This window comes from Gobio gobio (assembly GCF_949357685.1).
Source record: "Gobio gobio genome assembly, chromosome: 6".
In the NCBI taxonomy this organism is placed as follows: domain Eukaryota; kingdom Metazoa; phylum Chordata; class Actinopteri; order Cypriniformes; family Gobionidae; genus Gobio; species Gobio gobio.
The window spans coordinates 14,227,664-14,247,307 of record NC_137102.1 but is presented as its reverse complement, the minus strand read 5'-3'; the positions used below and the strand labels follow the sequence as shown (position 1 = coordinate 14,247,307).

The following is a 19,644-nucleotide window of genomic DNA, read 5'->3' as shown; positions in this document are numbered from 1 at the left end:
GGATTTTTACAGCTGTTTGTTTCCTCCGCGCTGCATATCCTGGCCCTCCCCAAGACACAGGCGCCACAGTGCTAATCTCCTAACCCCCTACCCCTCCCCCCTTCCCACTCTGAAGGGGAAACGCTCCCTTCCTGCTCGCAGTAAGCATCACTCTCCTCCCCCGTCTGCACTCCTTCCGTTCCCCTCTTGCTCGCTCTGTCTGCATCATTTCTCTCTCTCTCGCTCTCTCTCTCTCTCTCTCTCTCTTCTCTCTCTCCTCTCTCATCTCTCTCTCTCTCTCTCTCTCTCTCTCTCTCTCTCTCTCTCTCTCTCTCTCTCTCTCTCTCTCTCTCTCTCTCTCTCTCTCTCTCTCTCTCTCTCTCTCTCTCCTCTCTCTCTCTCTCTCTCTCTCTCTCTCTCTCTCTCTCTCTCTCTCTCACACGCACTGCTCTCTCTGTTTGCTTTGCCTGTCTCGGAGGACTCATGCGTGAGTTAATGGCGTACAGCAGGATGCGTCCTGTTGGGAGGGTGGAGGAGGGAGCCAGTGTCACGTGCTTCTGATACCATTAGCTTGTTTTGCTCTGAAAGCCTCTTTCTCTAGTGACCCATTCACGCACAATGGCTGCTGTTATTCCAGCGTACGCATCCTGCACATAGCATTTTTGTGTCTCTTTCTCACTCGTACCACAATTGACAGCCATGGCTTGATCTCAGTGATGGTGTCTGGTTGTGTGCTAATATTAAAGTTTTGTTTGACATTTAAGATCAGTCAGTATTAATTCATCCACATCACTTGTGACCTAGATGAAATTCATGTCTGGATCATGAGTTGCCTAAAGACATTTGATCCTAAGGTTTTCTTTCTAATATGGTGTGTTTTTTGGTGTGATTAATCTAAAAAAAAAAAAACTCTTAACCTCATAGTTCAAAATATCATAACTAGATGCTGAAACGACTGACTTCTCTTTTGATGCATGTCAGACCAAACATTTAGTCAAGTTAAACCCTGCTTATTTCTTTCAAATGACTGCAAACTCTATCAGATCTGCCTCTTTCCAATCAACAACTATTACATAAAGTCCCTGCCCTACATTTTTGTCTTTTTTGCTAATCCATTTTACTCAATGTACACAATACAAAAGAAAGGATGTCACTACTTTTTTTTGCATCGCCTTTGAATCTGTTTTAGACCAGCTGAGACCATGTTACTTTTATTGATATCAGGTAACCTTCTCATTTCTGAAACCTACAATGGTGGTTGTAAAATATTAGGTCAGAAATATAAATTGCATTCATAACCAATAGTTCAAGTCCGCTGTTTTGTTCCTCCTATACTTTGTCCTTTCCTGTTGAGGTTTGTATGAAGTGAGTCAGATATGATGTTCCCTTATTTTTTTATTTTGCTGAATGTTTCATGTTATCAAATATACATAGTCCCCCTATTGCACTGCTTTAACAGCACTGTGCTCTATGGAAGGATATCGCGGACAATTTTCAAAAGGAATTGCAAATGGTATTTGCAATTGCGTTTTCAATTTGTGGACGCATAATATGTGACACAATCCAAAAGCAATTGCAAATCGCTCATTACCATTTGCATTTTCGTTTACGCAAACGCACAATGACTGCCAAATTTCAAATGGAAAAGCAAAGTCTGTTTGCAATTGCATTTCCAATGTCTTGCAAGTTATGACCCTGCCATTTTGGAATAGCAATAGAAAATCACCTATTTGCTCTTTCATTTCCTTCGTGTCCTGCCACAACCTGCACAAAATTCAAATGGAATCGCAATCCTCTTTGCGTTTGCATTTCCGATGCCTAACACAGTCAACTGTCAATCAGGCTTGAGGGCGGGGTTTATTGATGTAGTCGGAAAGTAGGCCACGCCCTCAAGTGGTGGAAAACCAAGGACTTTTTCATCATTATTCATTCCTAAGAACATGGGGAGAAATATCCAATGTGTCTATTGTTGCCTCTGGCTTGGCGTGCTCAGTTGGGGACACTAAATTTTTCAACTAAACATCGAAATACATCTAAATAATAAACTAAATTAACCATTTAAACTAAATTACTGATCAAATTATTAATCTAAAGCCCACACTGTCACTGTATGATACTTGAAATTTTTCCAGAATGGCTATACAGCTGAATAAAATTATGATGCATTATTTTCCTGTTTAACACTGTAAAGCTGCTTTGAAACAATCTACATTGTTAAAAGCGCTATATAAATAAAGTTGACTTGACTTGACTTGACTCTATTTAGCAAAAACAACAAAAAAGTCATAAAACTACTGTGTAGTTTTTTGCACTTCAAATAAAGCCAAATACCTGGAAATAGACTATTTATCAACTGCCAACCAAACAAAAAGAAACCAAAAGAAGACTGCTCTGGTTGCAAGCAAATTGTCAAGAAGCAATTAAGATAGGGATGCTTTAACCGTTGACCAAAAGTAAGAATTTTGACAGATTAATATACAGTTAAACGGTTTAAAATGTGTATATATATTTATTTATTTATTTTTTTAAGGTTTTTATTTTTATTTAATTTTTTTGCTGCATGGTTAAAGCAAAATATGCTAAATTCGGTTTAAAAATCAGTTCAATATATAATATAGGCCTATAATCTTTTGAAATAGGCCTATCCTTTTATTGAACCTGGGGCAAAAAGACATTTTGAAAGATTTCACCAGCTGGTACTTTCGGTTTTGCCGCGGAGATCCTTGTGATAAATAAATGTGTTGTATTTATGATAATCCGTGTAGATTTCAGTTGACGAAAATAAATAATAAAAGCGCGATAAGTCACGAAAGACAACTGAATTACTGACAGGATGCTGTGCGCGTGTTCCGAGCGCAACACGGACAAGCGTGCCCAAACGGCCAAATAAACACAGAAATAGGCTATATCAAAATGCCAAGTCGAGTATTCACATAAACACAGTAGATGTAAGCACTGTGTGCGTGCACTGCACACACATACATTTATAACCGGACCTCAAAGTGAAACATTTTAAATTAATCTGATGAGAAAAAAAATGCCGGTTCTTTATAAGATTCAATCTGATTTAGTAGTTTTTCGTTTTGTCATCTTAATGTATTAATTATTTAGAATAAGTGAGAAATAGGCTATTTAGTATTTATTTATTTTATGCTTTTTATTTATATTACTTTATTATATATTATTTCAGTTTTTCTCTGTTGTCAGAAACGCTGCAGGTGCGTGAAAATTTGTGTGAATCCAGGTTCTGTTGTTGAGCTGTTCTGTCAAATCTGTTAAATGTCAAAATAAAGATACAAATATAGTTCAATGAATAGGAATAGGCTACATATGATGAAAATAATAATGTTGAATAAAATGAAATGAAGAAGAAAATCAGATCATCAGAGGAGGTAGGCTACGAAACGAACATGAACTGCGATTGAATGTCACTAATGTAGTTTTCTTTTCTTTTTTGATCGCTTGGCTCTTGAGCACAGAATCGTATGGACAACACACAACTCACATCATGTCAAGTTTCTATAGATTTTCTGATTTTAACTTATCATGATAATTTACTGTGTCGGGTGCAATATGATGATATTCGTCTGATATAGGCTATAGCCTACCGAATGCAGTCATGTCACTTTTCTTATTTGCTGTTTTTTTTTTCTGGTTGCAGGTGAACATACAATCAGTTCTGCATTTTGACTTTGTTTGAACTAAAGAGTTTAAACTTGTTTTTTATTACAAAAATAGCCAAATCCCCCGTTTTCCACCACTTGAGGGCGTGGCCTACTTTCCGACTACATCAATAAACCCCGCCCTCAAGCCTGATTGACAGTTGACTGTGTTAGGCATCGGAAATGCAAACGCAAAGAGGATTGCGATTCCATTTGAATTTTGTGCAGGTTGTGGCAGGACACGAAGGAAATAAAAGAGCAAATAGGTGATTTGCTATTGCTATTCCAAAATGGCAGGGTCATAACTTGCAAGACATTGGAAATGCAATTGCAAACAGACTTTGCTTTTCCATTTGAAATTTGGCAGTCATTGTGCGTTTGCCTAAACGAAAATGCAAATGGTAATGCGCGATTTGCAATTGCGTTTGGATTGTGTCACATATTATGCGTCCACAAATTGAAAACGCAATTGCAAATACCATTTGCAATTCCTTTTGAAAATTGTCCACGATATCCTTCCATAGTGCTCACCTCACACTATTAAACGCCAGAGCTGTGTCTCTCACGGGATATTGAGAGGTTTGATGAGGAATAAGAGTGTGACCTTTTAAGTAGAGCAGTGCTTCATCTTAGGGAACAGACTCTTCATTGTGGCTCCAGTCAAACTGGTACCAAGCGCAAGTGTTCACAGCATCACACTGGGCTTTAAGAACTAAAATAGAAGTGTTGATGGAAATGCATGAGATGTTTTGTCGTGGCTAGGCCTGTCATGATAATTACTCTATCGACTTGTCGCACAATATAGACATGTCCTCAATAAATTTGAGACTGTATATTGCCCAGTGCATGTTTACATGCATGTTTGTTTACATTAACTTAATTACATTAACTCAGGCAGCTCCACTCCAAACACACAACAGAGAGCGAGCAGACAACGACAAGGGAACTGAGCATGTGTGATTTACGTGTCTGTCCTTCAAGTCAAGTCATATATTTGTGGAAAAAAAATGCGTTTGCCAACATTTGTTAGAAGTTAAAAGCGATATCTTTGTCGTAGTATCCTTTCACCATTTAAAGGGACTTCCCATGACTGCTGTCAGCACTGTTCAATACTCTGAATCAGTGCCATTGATCTCTATGAAGTGAAGCATCAGCTTCAGCATTACCCAGGTGACGAACCGGTTGTCAATTGAGCATTGTGAAGTGGCACTCAGTTAATTTTAATGCATTGTTTCATTCATAAATGAGTCAGCATTTTAAGTGTATTATGGCTGATTTAATGATGACTCGCTCAAACAGAGATGTGCCAGTGCTGATACAGATTTGAGAATCGGATCTAACGGTTATAAATATAATGGCCCAACAAGCTTGCTTATATGGCAGCGTAATATCGCGACCGTCTCATATCGTGATATTGAGCCACACATCATCACTGCAAAGGCAAATTCCTTTACCATGACAACCCTAGCCAGGGCTTAAATCCCTGTGTGGTGAGTGAACAGCCATGTTTATGATTCTTTTTTCCTGTTTAACAGTTCATACAAGGTGCTAGCCTCTTGAGACTCTGCTGACAGCAGCTGCCAGCCATCTTAGTGGTGTCACACTCTCTCTGGATCAGATGCAAGCAGAGCAGTACTAAATATTCCGCTTATGTAGTCAGGAATGTACGGTTGTATGGTTGCACTTACTGCTCTTTTAATTTGCGCAAACTAAATGTTGTAAAAGGAAGTTGCGACACAAAATGGCAAGTGTATAAATGTTCTAGTGTCTCGGTTTGGACCGCTTTTTGGTCTTTGTCTTAAGTCCTGATGTGTCAGGTATCTTTTTGTTGCCAATTTTTATATTTTATTACAGCCTCAAAGTTTTTTGAACTTGTTTGACAATGAGATAGGAAAGCCTTTGCTATACTTTGGCATCCTCAAGTGCTTTTATTCTGGGGGGGTATTTGGGGTAGTTGGCTGTTAGTAAGTAGCTTACAGTATCTAGGTGTTTCAGTGCCATAAATTTGTACCTCATTAGACTTGCTCCGAGCCAGTAGCAGACTGAAGTTCAGCAGCAGTAAGTAATGAATCTTGAAGATAAAGTTTAGCTAGGGTTAGGCTCTGTGTCTGGGAGCCAGCTTTTCATCAGATGAATTGGGTGTTAACTCATGGGTTCGCCCTGCAAAAAGCCTGCGGTGCTGAGCCGGAGCGCAGTGCTCCTTCAGGGAGTATTTAGCTCTTCGAGTGAGCACTTTGCCTGCTAGATTAACTGACACGTCAGTCTTCCCCTCCGAGAGATGAAATCCTATATTGAACATATTGTATTCTGGACTGCTGCTGTCAAATTAGAAATGCAGAGCGTGCATGTGGTAGGCCTATTGTCATTCATGCAATTGATTATTGGGGGGGGCTTGGCAGGAAGAGAGACATTTATCCGTTAAAGTGCCAGCAGAACACTCACTGTTCCAGCTGCTCTAATGACCACCGTTGGACTGGGTATTGGGCATTTTCTGTGACCTTGCCACTGTTTGGCATGCACGGTGCACCCTTATTTCTCATGCCGTTGTTTACAGGAAATATGCATTTCATCACCACAGTGATGTGGTTTACGAAGTCTTTTGTTTTAAAGCGGAGTGCATGGAATGCAATAACTCAAGACTAGAATCAACACATGGCTTTATAAAGAAAACACAATCTCCCTGATTTGCCTGGATGGAAACCATTTTCACCAGGGCAGTTTTTTGTGTATGCCTTTAGAAAGCTGTTGCATATTGCATTAAATTTGCTGATGTTTAAAAACCGAGGCATTTATGAAGTATGGAAATAATTTATTAGTGTCATAATGCCTCAGTCCCATCTGCTGCAGGGACTCTGAGAAGCTGGACGCTTAGCACAGCTGCCAACATGTTTCCTGTCAGTCTTTCTTTGCCATGAATGGAGAGGGGAACAGAGATAACTGCAAGGAGAAAGGCAAAACCATTGCTGCATTGATTCTGCTGAGCTACAACTAGCACTGGCCCTAATGGGAGCAAAGGGAATCAGATCAAGTAACATGGCATGCCTTAAGGGCCAACAGCAGCAGGGGCAGCTGTTTGAGTACATAAAAATGTTAAGATGTTTTTTTCCGTCCCCCGTCCCCCCCCCCAATATTCTAGCTTGTCTGAAGAGATGACATTTTTACCACTTAGAATGGATCTTGATGATCCATTCTAGAGTTGATGTAATGATGCAGTGATGCCATGAGCTTTGTTCAGCTTCTTTGTGCCTGTGAGATGCAGAAATGCAAGAATGAAGTCCCCTAATTCTGTGTCTGCTTTGATTTTTATTTTTTTTATATAGATTACTTAATTCTTGGTACTAACAGATCTCCCTGTTTCTCTCCCCCGTCATCAGCATTCTCCATCAGACCCTTCCCTGGAGATGATCACTTCCAGTAAGGCACCTGCCTCGGGCCCAAACCTCCAACCAGCCAGCTGTGACATACAGCAGACGGAGAGCGAGCTCAAGCCAAAAAAGAAGAAAAAGAAGAAAGCCAAGGTAAATGAAGGCCAGGAGGGTAATGACATCAGTGGTGAAGCTGGTGGAGAGGCGGCTGCTCTGATTAACCAGGGAGAAAGTCTTATGACTCCCATGGAACAGTCTGTCGTCGAAAAGAAGAGCAAAAAGAAGCCAAAGGAGAAGGAGCCCAAGGAACCGAAAGAGCCCAAGACTCCCAAAACCCCGAAGACTCCCAAGACACCCAAAGAACCCAAGGAACCGAAGGAAAAAAAAGTGAAGACTGCCACCCCGAAGCCTAAGAGCTCCAAAAAGCCCAGGTATGGAACATTTTTAGCTTCCTGTAGCGTTCACCTTGAACATCTAGGGAAAAAAACATCTAGGGTGGGTTGTACCAATAAGGATTAATCTTAAATGTAGGTTAAATCAAGGTTTATATAATTCTGTTGCATCAAATTTTAAACCTTGTTTAAAATAAGCAGGTTTACATTTTAAACCATCATTTTGATCCTGTTGCTCCATAACTTTAAACTACGATTTAAATCTCAATTAGGTATTAACTTTAAACTTACAGGTGAGGAGGTTTAAATAAAATAAAGTGCACCTACAGTTAAAATGTGGCTGTTTGAACAAAGACAGAAAAAGTGGGGTGTGTCGTCAGGTCTCAGAGAGGTGTTTATTACAAATAAAATTGAAAAATAAAGCGCATTGAGCTGTCAGAGTTGTGAGGGTTGTGGCAGCCTGTAAGCTTACACTTGCTATGCGGATCCGTCACTCATCTCGGTGCACCTCTGTGTCGGACAAAGAAAAAAGAATATATTTAGCATTTAACGGCAGCGGTGATGAGGAGGTGAGCACCAATGATCGCTTCCGCACCTCTCGTTTCTCCACGCGTGGCTGCTGGGGCGGCACTGTCAAGAGCGAATATAGTCACACTGCAAATCATGCCAGTTGCTTTTTTTTAATCTCTGTTTTGTCATACTTTATTCTGCTATATTACTCCATTAATTACTCCATATTTTCCTCCTTATGAAATCTGCTCGTGCTGCTGCTATGTTTTCCTTGCTTGCTTGATCTTTACGTAGCAGTTTATGAAGACAGCTGACAAGTTTATTTCCTTTATCTACAAGAGCTACTTATGTCAGAGAGGGTGTTTCTGGTGGTCAATAATGGAGGAAATGGAATATTAACGTTGTTGCTTTTTAATTACAATGGCAGAGAAAATTAATCGCAAATAGGTTTTAATCGCGGGTTAGAATTCTAATCCATGATTTGTTCATCTGTGGTTAAAATAAAGTTCTGCAACACAACTCAATTATAAAAATAAAATAAAACCCAGATCAACACATTCTTGATTAGTGCTAAACTTTGCTTATCTTTATTGTATGTAGATGGAGTCAAAAAATCATATGCGCATTGTTCTCTAGGTCTGGTACAAGCTGATAGTGCTATATCAGAGTTCAGTCAGTTCAGAAGCGTCAGGGGTGGTGTTCTGTTTTATTACACTTTTGTGACTCAAGGAACTTGATATTTTCTATGGATTTTAAAAGACTTCAGCCTTTTTGCTTTTGGTTACCTGAACTTCATTCCAGAGGTCTGTGAAGAGGTACGGTCATCTTTGCTGGTCATTTGTTCTGTCAAGAGTCAGTTTATATGTTAATAACCACTGCCTAAAACAGCAAACTATCATGTATATCCACTTCATATCCATCTCTCTTCTGGATACAGTTAACAATCACGGTGCTCATTAGGGGTGTAACGCCTCTGTAAAAAATATAACTTTACCGTCCTCCACCCACGGTTCGGCGCGCACTTGCATCGCGGTTCATCTTCAATTTGGTGACATCTATAATATGGTTTGTTGAAAATAACAATGTGTAAAACAGACAAACAGAGTTCAGCTACTGTCGAAAGATACGCATTCTGGCTTCCCAATACGTTACAACATCATTGATAATCACAATACGTTGACAAAACAGTCACACTATGTAAACTTAGTAAACTATGTAAACATAGTAGGTTATGTCTTAAGTGAACATTACACATGCACCGTCCTTCTCAACTGTTACAGTCTCCGTGTACTGTAACCGTTGTCTTAAAAGCCTAATATTCCTGCTGTTTTTTAATGTTAATCAAACAACAAAAGACACGTAAATCACCCAATGCTCTTGACTGAATAGCTTTTGTAACTTTAATAATGATGAAGCTTTATTTAATTTATATAGTGAAGATTATATGCAATGTTATTTTACATTTGATTACTTTATTAAATTTCTGTAGCTGAAAACTTCTGTTAGATGCCTAAATAACCTCAAAAGCACTGTTTATTTTTTTGTATATTTGCTCTAATGTATTTGTGCTGTTGCTTGTAGTTTGATTATTTTTTCTTATTTTCTTTATTTTTCTTTGACCATGAACATAGCAAATACTGAACCATACCGAAAGTGTTATGAAAACCGAACCATTTTGAATTTGAACCGTTACACTCCTAGTGCTCATCACATTTTAAATGATGCCACCACCTTTTTTTTCTTTTGACACCCCCCATTTCCATCCCCCTCTAAAAAGAAAGAAAAAATGCATCCATCATGAATATGTAGAGCAGCAAGGTTATATGGCCATTTTTTTTCTCTAGATGAGGTAGTAACATGATCCGACTGAGGAATGTCAGCCTTCCCCCTTAACCTCCTCCTCCCCTCGCCTACCCAAAGCCCGTCACTCCACCGCCGCGTCCCTTTCATCCAGAGGAAAAGGGCCGGGCCAAAGCAAGCGCATCTGCAGCACAGTGCCAGAGCAGTAGGTCATCTGAAGGGGGAGGAGGGATGAAAGAGTGTGTGTTTGTGAAAAAGGAAAAGGGGAGGGGGAATGTCTCCATTCAAAATGGCACCTAATGCTAGTTAGTCCACAATGCTGTCTCATTAATCATGCCGGCCTGAATTTGACCAAATCTGCTACAGTGCTGGATGTGTGGCATTGGCGAGTCCCTGTGGATAATTTTTAAACTGTGTGGCCCCATTTCTCAAAAAGTGGGCTACATATAGCACATCTCACATTTGATGGGAGTATGTCATTCATTTCCCTTCCCCCATCATTTGTTTGTTGTTCGTCTTATCAGCTCTTTTTATGTTTTCCTTTTAGTTACTAGTTTCGATCATGCAAGTCGAGTGCAATGACACTAGGTTGGACATTTAAAAGTCTTGTACTTTCTTTGTCAGATAAGAACGGCAACAGATACAAGACCAACTATAAATAGTCATTCTCAGGCCGCACCCAGAGTAAAATATGAGCGTCTGTGTACCCAGGTTTGTTTTCCATATACACACAGCCATCAAACACTTCAGAAAGATCCCTCCTCAGTGCTGCATTGCATGTGGCTCTTTCCCCCCACGAGAAGACTGTTTTGCATTGCAAATACACACCTCTCACCTTCAATTTATTGGCAGGTTCCCAAGCAACTACAGCAAAGCCCCCATTTTAGTTGGTGGGGTTTTTTTTCTAACTGCATAACCACCTAACCTGGGTGGGCAGTTCCGTCAGCCCTTTTCTTTTAAAATTTCATGTAGAAGCAGAGTCTCTCTTTCTTTTTCGCAGATTATCTTAGCTACATCCTGTGCGCTCACATACAAAAACCACAACAGTCGCGGTTGCATAGGAAGTGCTGCAATGTGTGTACTCAAAGCTCTTTGCTTGCGGGACCAGCATGCCTGTTTGCTTGTGAGTCTGACTACATCACCTTTACGCCAGACTGCTTGCTTATTTGTCCTCAAACAAGCGCTCCACCTTGTCTTCCCTCCAGGCTCCAGTGGGGGAAAAAAGTTTAATTCTGTGTGACTGAACCTCAAAGACAGTGCAGAGAGGTGGATGGCACAACAGAAGGAAAGGACCAAGCATCCAACTTTGTCCTTCCTGTTTATTTTATCTTTGTAAGACTGGCTGGCCTGTCCCACCAGAGCTTGGGAGTTTTCAGTTCTTGTGAATACTTGGGTTTGCTGCTTTGGTGATCAGACAGGCCACCGCCTCAAAAGAGTGAGCGAGTAAGGCAGTGCAGTGAATGGATTTGAGAAGTGTGCCGAACGCTAAATGCGCAGCCACTGGGGGGACAAGCAAGAGGGAAGACATCACCGGTGTTACCCACTTCCATCAAAGCCTCCCTCATTTAAAACAAAGAGCCAGCCCCCACACTGTGCGCATTAAAAACCCTCCACTTTGAAATGTCTTTAAGAATGCTAAAAAGGTAGCTTGAATAGTCTCTTGGCAATTTAACTACCTTAAGATGTATGTTGCTTTATTTTTGTAGAAGTACAATGAAACACAAGTCTGAGTAACGCAGAACGTGTTTCTTTTTTGTGCACCGTTGCACGCTCGGTAATGCACCAGCCTTCTCAGTGATGCCGAGGAATTGAATGGCTCCACAGCATGGATGACCTTGCTCTGAGAGCACAAGACACGACACCGTTGCCTTCCCTCCGACTCTCTTCCTGTGTTTATCCTCGCCTGGGCCCCTAACACATTTTTACACTCTTGCATGCCTACACTGTCCTTTTCCACCTATTATCACACGCTCGCAGTCCTTCTGCCAAGTCTCTTTCTAGCCCATATCTTTCCTCTCATTCCACGGCACAGTTTGTGTTCCTTCTCTCACATATCCCAACTCACCCACTCACATCCTCTTTCCACACGTTCTCCCTCACAGTCCGGCACTCAGGCATTTCCCCTCCCCTTATTCAGGCATGTTTTAGCGTGATTTTAATTGCACCACCTTTGTTGATTTCACTTGCTAGCGCACTGTCTAACAGCGTGTGTTTGGGTTCTCTCCCCCTTTTTAGGTCCTGTCCCCCTTTAAAAAAAAAGTGACCTTTTGTCTGTTGGTTCTTAATTGGCCTACTTGCTTTGAAGGACACAGATGCACGTTATTATTTGCAGTTGTTAACTTGTCTTAGCATGTTCGCTCTCTGCGTTTTTATCTCCATGTTTATGTATGCGTGTTTACATTTGCGCCTGTGCGACACTGCAAAAGAGCTGTTGAGGGTAAACAGTTGTGTGTGTGTGTGTGTGAGAGCAGCTGCTGTTAGAGAGAGCACCGTGCGGGGGTCCAGCTGAAGATGAGTCATCTCACTGACGACGGCAGGTGTCCCATTAACCCCCTGGCCCTCTCTCCTCCTCCCGAGTGTCAGCTCTGGAGCAGTGTGGCTCATACAAACCTGCAGCAGGGCCGGCATCCTCCCCCTTCTAATGGCAATTAGCCTCTCTCTCTCTCTGCCCGTTCATCTCAGACTACACGCGCCATGGCCCACCCCACTGGCCCGTTCAACTGGATCTTCAGTGTATGTCCTATAGCAGCTCTTTGCCTTTTGATTCATTAAAGGTCAGCCATCGAAAGGAAGCCTGGCATCCCTCCCCCTAAACTGAGTGTTCTTCCTGCCCTCGTGTTTTTTTTTTTCTCCTCCTTATCCCTTTTTCTTTCTTCCTTTTGTATGTGCCTTTTTTTCTCCTTATTTCTGGCTGTGTTTGCTGAGCAGTGACAGTATGAAACCCAAAGCCACAGAGCGGTGCGGCTGCAGGTGCTTGAGTGTTGGAGAGAGAGACTCTAACTGAGGCAAGCAGATGGCTTTAGCCAGTGGCGTCCAGCCAGAGGAACAGGTGCGGGTCACGTGACCGCCGGTTACCAGGGCGATTTGATTGCTCTTGGCGTGCAAATGAAAAGAGAGAGGGGGGCCCCAGAGCGAGAGAGCGCAAGAGCCTCCAGGGCATTGTGTAATCTGTGGCAGGGAGAGAGTACGACTCTGAACTGGAAGTGGAGTTAACCAGTTCTTGCCTTCCCTCTCTCATTCTCTCTTTTATGTGTCTGAAACTGAACTTAAGAGGGGAAGGGCCTTAAAGTGTTATCCTTTTTTTATTTTATTTTTTTCCCCTCTGGTCTCTCTGTGAACACAAGGTAGAATTGAAAAGAACTACAGAAAAAACAGGTGTGGACAGCCTGAGATCGTTTTCTTTTTCTTTCTTGCATTAAAGTTGCTCATATAGGTTTACATGACAATATAATAGCAGTGTCCCGTGAAGTGGTGTTATTTTAAATGCTCCATATAAAGCTGCTTTAAACTGCAATTTTCAATTCTTGTACAGTTATCCATGTCATTTATTCTGCAATTGTACATCTCTTCTTAATTGAAACTACTTTCAAACACTTATTTATCCATTTACCATTTAATTGAACTGTTAAAGCTAACAGGTGATTTTAAAAATAAAAACAACAGCACAAATATGCACATTCTGCATTAAAATAAACTTTAAAGTTGAAAAGCATTTAAGTTTATGGTCTGGTATGAACAGAGTTTTGCTATTGGTTTTTTTAAACTAAAACTTATCTGTGATTGTTTGACAGTTGACCAGACAAATCTGTGGTTTATTGGTGTGACTGTTACATTAACCAAACCTCCCTGCTCACCCACAGCGCAAAAAAATCTGACTTAGAGTCCAGTAACAGCACCAAGAAAGAGGTAAAGCGCAAGAGAGAGCCCTCAGTCACATCTGATGTGGATAAAACACCGCCACATTCACCGGAGGAGGAGGAAGATGACGGTGTTCAGGTAAACATCGTTAAAAATGTCACTATCTAATAAACACAAAGTTCTTATTATCTTATTATAGAAAGGTTTGAATGCTTTCTTTGCTAGTGGTCAATATGGGGTTTTCTGTGGCTAAACCTGATATCTAAAGATTTTTATCCTACTTAACACAAGTAACAGCACCTCATTGTTGACAAACATTGTCATAGCCGGGTTTATTTGGTTTATTGCTAATCTTTATCAGATTAAAGACTTGATGTTGTCTTTTTTTGTGTCTATTGACTACAGAAGAGGCGATCTAGCCGGCAGGTAAAGAGGAAACGCTATACTGAGGACCTGGAGTTCAGAATTTCTGATGATGATGGAGATGATTCCCAAGGACCAAAGTCTCCAACATCTGAGCAGCAGGTCAATATCATGAGTTGAAAAACTGCTGATGTAATCCACTGTTTATGCATGATGGATGTTCTCACACTGTCCTTCACCTTGTGCTGTAGGAGTTGCCAGATGCGGAGGGCCCTGTGGTGGAGAAGATCATGGGGATGCGCATTGGAAAGAAAGAGGTGAGCTGAGCCACCAAAAGCCTCTCACATGAGCTTTAACCGCTGCTCTCTGCTGGATAAGGGCAGATTACACCCAACAGCTGTCTCAAATCCTGCCCCAGGCCCTGTGATTGCCAGGAAGATGCCTGAGTGGGCTGATATTGTCTTGGGTCTGACAGTAGTAGTATTAATCCAGTAAAGGCCGTGGCCGGTTCAGAGCAAAGCTGGTGCAAGGTTTTGAGATGAAGCCATGTAAGAATAAACTGTCTCTCAGCGTGTTTAATCTCAGACCCTTAGATGGGCCGTGGCAGCGTGCAATGTTACTTCTTTGAAACCACTCCACAAAACAAAGCCTGGCCAAAAATAATACGCCGTGCATGGCTTTTAGTAGCGCAGCTGCAAATGGGCTCCCGCCCGAGGAAATGGTAGGTTTGGCGTCTGCCGTAGCGCTGTGGTTTTGGCAGGAAGCCAGGCCCTGGGTCAGCTCCCTGTGAATGGGGCTGTGTGTGGTAGAGGAGCTGAAGTGATTCATGACTCAGCCGCACAGAGTACTACTAGCTGGAGAAAGAGAATAGGAGGAGGAGGATTGCTGTTGTCATACTGCTTAGGGCCTGGGGCATTACAGTTGAGAGCAATGCTAAAACAGAGTTATTTGTCACAGGAAATGAGTTGCACTTGTGATGGGTGGAAATTATGCACACTAGTGATTTAAAGGCTCCAAACAGGTTACAAACACATGTTTTGATCACGAAATGTTATTCCTCTTGCTTTTTTTACAGTTGTCATCTGGTGAAGAGGTGGAAGTTGAGGAGTTTTATGTCAAATTCAAAGGCTTGTAAGTATCTGATCTAACATGCCTTCCATCTAATGTGGCTTCCTTGCATAATGAAAGTAATTGGAGAATGTTTAGTTAAACTAAGTTTAAAACTACTCATGCAGATGGATCATGACCTGTCAATACACCTATTAAGTCGTTGTTTAGGAAAACGATTTGTTACTGTACTCCCTACTTAAACATTCTTGGTCTTGTTTATCTGACATTTTTGAATGATAGTTGACCCATGACTTTTTATTGTATTTTTATTCTTCAGCTCCTACCTACATTGTCGGTGGGCAGACATTGAAGAGCTGGAGAAGGATAAGAGAATCCAGCAGAAGGTTAAGAGGTTCAAGGCCAAGCAAGCTCTCAGCAACTTCCTTACTGAGGTTAGCATCAGCCCTCCATTTCCTTGTCATCCACCATTTTGTCTTTTTCCCATTCTGTTTTCCCCCCCACATTTTATGGCCCTCACTGATAATGGTGGCAGTATGTATGCTCAACAGTGGTGTATTGTGCTGGTATTATAGTGGCTTTTCGAACAATGTCATGCATGCTAAGGCAATAAAACGCCTCACTTCAAGCCCTTATCTCAGTTACACGCAATCTCCCTTCACATTCTGCTGAGTTTGATTCACAAGTTAAAGTAATTCAAGTAGTTGCTTTGAAATTTATGTTGAGACTTTCATTTCTGGTGTGCAACTCCACACTACCATTCGAAAGGGCTTTTCACTCTATCAAAACCAGGTGGGGTTTTCCCAGCGAGATTTATGCCACCCACATCAGAAAGCTCTGAAATTATTCCACCTGGTATATTCTCATTTAGAGGCTCATAGTAGTTGCGGCTCAAGCGCAAGGGAAACCGCCATTCTGCAGTGCTCCAACTAACCAATCAATCACACTCTTATTGACAGATGGATGATGAGCCCTTCAACCCAGATTATGTGGAGGTGGACAGGGTTCTGGATGTGTCTGAAAGCACTGATGAAAATGGAGAGGTATGACTTGTCTCTCTCATCCATCCTCTTCAATAGTTCTCAAACCATCTGTCTTTCAAAACAACATGGAAAACCTTAATTAAAGCTCTTACGAGAGCTATGAAGATGTCAGTCAGACCACCCCCAGAACATTTAGAAAGATGTGAGAAGCCTCTTTTGGAAAACTGTTGTTGATTTTGTGTTCCTCCAGACTGTAACTTTGTACCTGGTAAAGTGGTGCTCTTTGGCCTACGAGGACAGCACGTGGGAGTTAAAAGCTGACATCGACCAAGGGAAGATTGAGGAGTTCGAGAGAGTGATGGCGCGTGAGCCAGAGTCAAAGCGCGTGGTAAGAGCTGGCACTCTAGCTCTCTTTATTTTTGCTTTGGAGTGCTGAGCTAGTGAGGGGAGAGGGCCACGTTCTTGCGGTTGCACGGAAACCACTAACGGGAATTGTTTTATTTGAAACAGGAGCGACCTCCCACCAGTGACTGGCAGAAATCCGAGTGTTCCAGAGAATATAAAAACGGCAATGCGCTCAGGGAATACCAGCTGGAGGGAGTCAACTGGCTGCTCTTCAACTGGTACAACACGTATGTATGCAATTACCGAGCCGTCCAGCTGCACTGCTCACTCATACAAGGACTGAAGTGCATTTTTGATGCCATTTAAATGCAGGGATGTCATGAATTGCAGCTCACTTTTTTGTTTCTGCTCTCAGACGAAACTGCATTTTAGCCGATGAAATGGGCCTTGGAAAAACAATCCAGTCCATCACATTCCTCTATGAGATATACCTGAAGGGAATCCATGGTCCTTACTTGGTGATTGCACCCCTTTCCACCATTCCCAACTGGGAAAGGGAGTTCAGGACATGGACTGAGCTAAACGTAGTGGTCTATCACGGTAGCCAGGCAAGCCGAAAGACTATTCAGGCTTATGAGATGAACTACAGAGACACACAGGTACATAATGCTTAATTTGTAATTTGATATGCGCGATCATTTTATATAATTGAAATTGTTGATGTTAATATTTTGCAAGATTTCTGCAGGACTCTATACATAAGGTTGTGCATTCAAGAGCACTTCATCGTAACCAAAATCTCTATTCCTGCAGGGTCGTGTGATAAAGGGAGCCTACAAATTCCATGCAATCATCACCACATTTGAGATGATCCTAACAGACTGCCCTGAGCTACGGAGTGTGCCATGGCGCTGTGTGATCATTGATGAGGCTCATAGACTCAAGAACAGGAACTGTAAGCTGCTGGAGGGCCTAAAGATGATGGACATGGTTAGTGCTTCCACCTAAACTTTTTTTTTTCTGAAAAGAACCTGCTGTAAATGCAGCTATAGCTTTCGCTTTTACTAGATGCAGTTCCCATGGTGCTGAAAACCTGTAAATATTAGGGGTGTAACAATACAATAACAAAATCGATATGGATCGATACATAGATCAAATGACTAACAATACAATGTATTGATGCAATGTGTAAAATCAATGCAGGTGGGGTTTTTTTTAAAGAGACTCCTTTATTTTGACCCTCTCCACATCTTCACACAATGTCCGTCTGTATTACCGACGCCAACACGTGCATTCTCGTTTAAACTCACCTGTCAGGGCTCGACAATAAGGACTGCCTGATGGCCCGCAGCCAGCGTGAAAGACTGTACTGACCCTGTCCCGATCATTATGAAACTTAATCATTTGTATGTGTTTTAAGCCTTGCCAATTTAAGCATTCAAGCGCAAAATGATGCAAAAGAGAAATTATTTTGGTACTCGAGTGCTGTGTGAAATGTTTTGTGTGCTGACACATCTAGAGAAAATCACTCGCTGCTCTTGACTATTATAACTTTAATGAGAATTAATCTATATTTAATTTGACTGTTGTCATAAGCTGTTATCAGTAGGCATGTGACGGTATCAAATTTTCATGTTGAGATAATTGCTGAAGCTTTTATCACGGTATTTGGCATTATCACGATATTTAAATAATTAGCAAAAAAGTGCTGTCATGCCATAACAGGTTTGATAATTTTTTTAATACAATACACAATTGCATAAAGTAAACAAATGTTTCAGATTAAAGTGCAAAATAATTATAAAGAACAATAAATAACCATTTACAGTAAGGTCTCCATTAGTTTAATGTTAGTTAATGCATTAACATTTTAACAATGAACAATTATTCTTTGGTAACGTCAGTTAAATACAACTGATCATTGTTGGTTTGTTAGCTCATGTTTTGATTTTAATGTATTATTAAATGTTGAAACTAACAAACTGACAATAAGAAATACTTCTAAAGTATTGTAGTAACTAATGAATTAACTAATGGTAACTAATTGAGCCTTATTGTAAAGTGTTACAGAAGAATGCTAAAGAATCAAAAAATTCAGTCAATATCTAGTGCATATTATTTTCCTATGTAGCCTATTAAATCTTTAAGTATTTGGTTCTGTGATGAACACCATTGTGAATACAAAAATCTGAATGGCTGTTTGAAACATTTAAATACTGTTCAGAACATTTGTTATACCATTTTATGATATTTAAGAAATTTGATTCGCGCTTGTGCACCTAAGTACATTTTACAGTTCTCACATGTTTTTAGTTACAAATGTGAGTGAACACTCGCACTGTGGAGCCTTGTAATGAGTTTGGAAATTTGAGAGAAATGCTTAATTGATGCATTACAATTGAACTAAACCCATTAGATTTTAGTCGACTAAATCTACATTAGATCTTATATTTTAGTCAACAAAAACTAAAACAATTCAAAACAAAATTACATTTTAGTCAAAAGACTATGATTAAAACTAAATAAAAATTTGCCTACAAAATTAACACTGGATTCGGTGCCGATCGTTATTGGCCAGTTTGATCGGTGCTCTCTATATAGGCCGATCAGATGACTCGACAATGCACAGCTAAAATTGCTTCACTACATTAAACGGTCTGGGAGTTTGCAACATTTTTGCGGAGATATTGCAATGACAGCAAGAAACTAGAGCTGTATGATTTTAGTGCATTTCTTTCTTTCACAGCGTTGCGCTTTTTCATTTCTAAAAGCCAAAACTTAACGTCCAAAACCGCTACATCAGTGATTGTCATAATGCAGTTTACTGTTGCTAAACTGCAGGACTTGCTTTCTGTGCGCACGCTCCAAGACTTGAGTGGATCGCAGATAAGCAAGGTATACTTTGGGCTTCTGGTTTCTTGTCTAAATGGTCAAATACACACGGTAATATAAACCTCACCGGCTTGGTGAGCATTTGTGATCAGTAACGGCCAATACTGCTTCCACTGATCATAATTGGTCATCAGCCCCAAAAAACCTGATTGGAGCACCCTTATTGGTCAACATGGTGAAAAGATTTTAAAGGAATTCATTCTTTGTAACTTAACAAGACTTTTATCTTCCATAGGAACACAAAGTCCTGCTGACTGGGACCCCACTGCAAAACACAGTGGAGGAGCTCTTCAGTCTCCTTAATTTCCTGGAGCCAGAGAGGTTTCCTTCAGAGTCTACCTTCATGCAGGAGTTTGGAGATCTTAAAACAGAAGAGCAGGTATGGAATAGCAGCACCTGTTAAACCACTGTGCTAAGTGTGTTAAAG

General features: G+C 40.9%; 1 protein-coding gene across 2 annotated transcripts in view; it reads left to right on the top strand.

The window, feature by feature from the left end:
• The window catches only part of chd7 (chromodomain helicase DNA binding protein 7), a 65,745-nt gene that overhangs the window by 27,768 nt on the left and 18,333 nt on the right, over positions 1 to 19,644 (top strand). For both annotated transcript variants that reach the window (XM_079819882.1, XM_079819883.1), the window contains 12 exons: positions 7,016 to 7,437; positions 13,569 to 13,704; positions 13,972 to 14,091; positions 14,181 to 14,246; positions 15,005 to 15,060; positions 15,317 to 15,431; positions 15,957 to 16,040; positions 16,231 to 16,368; positions 16,491 to 16,612; positions 16,741 to 16,984; positions 17,139 to 17,315; positions 19,453 to 19,596. In XM_079819882.1, the coding sequence (XP_079676008.1) occupies positions 7,016 to 7,437; positions 13,569 to 13,704; positions 13,972 to 14,091; positions 14,181 to 14,246; positions 15,005 to 15,060; positions 15,317 to 15,431; positions 15,957 to 16,040; positions 16,231 to 16,368; positions 16,491 to 16,612; positions 16,741 to 16,984; positions 17,139 to 17,315; positions 19,453 to 19,596 (1,824 nt within the window). The remainder of the gene's footprint in view (positions 1 to 7,015; positions 7,438 to 13,568; positions 13,705 to 13,971; positions 14,092 to 14,180; positions 14,247 to 15,004; positions 15,061 to 15,316; positions 15,432 to 15,956; positions 16,041 to 16,230; positions 16,369 to 16,490; positions 16,613 to 16,740; positions 16,985 to 17,138; positions 17,316 to 19,452; positions 19,597 to 19,644) is intronic.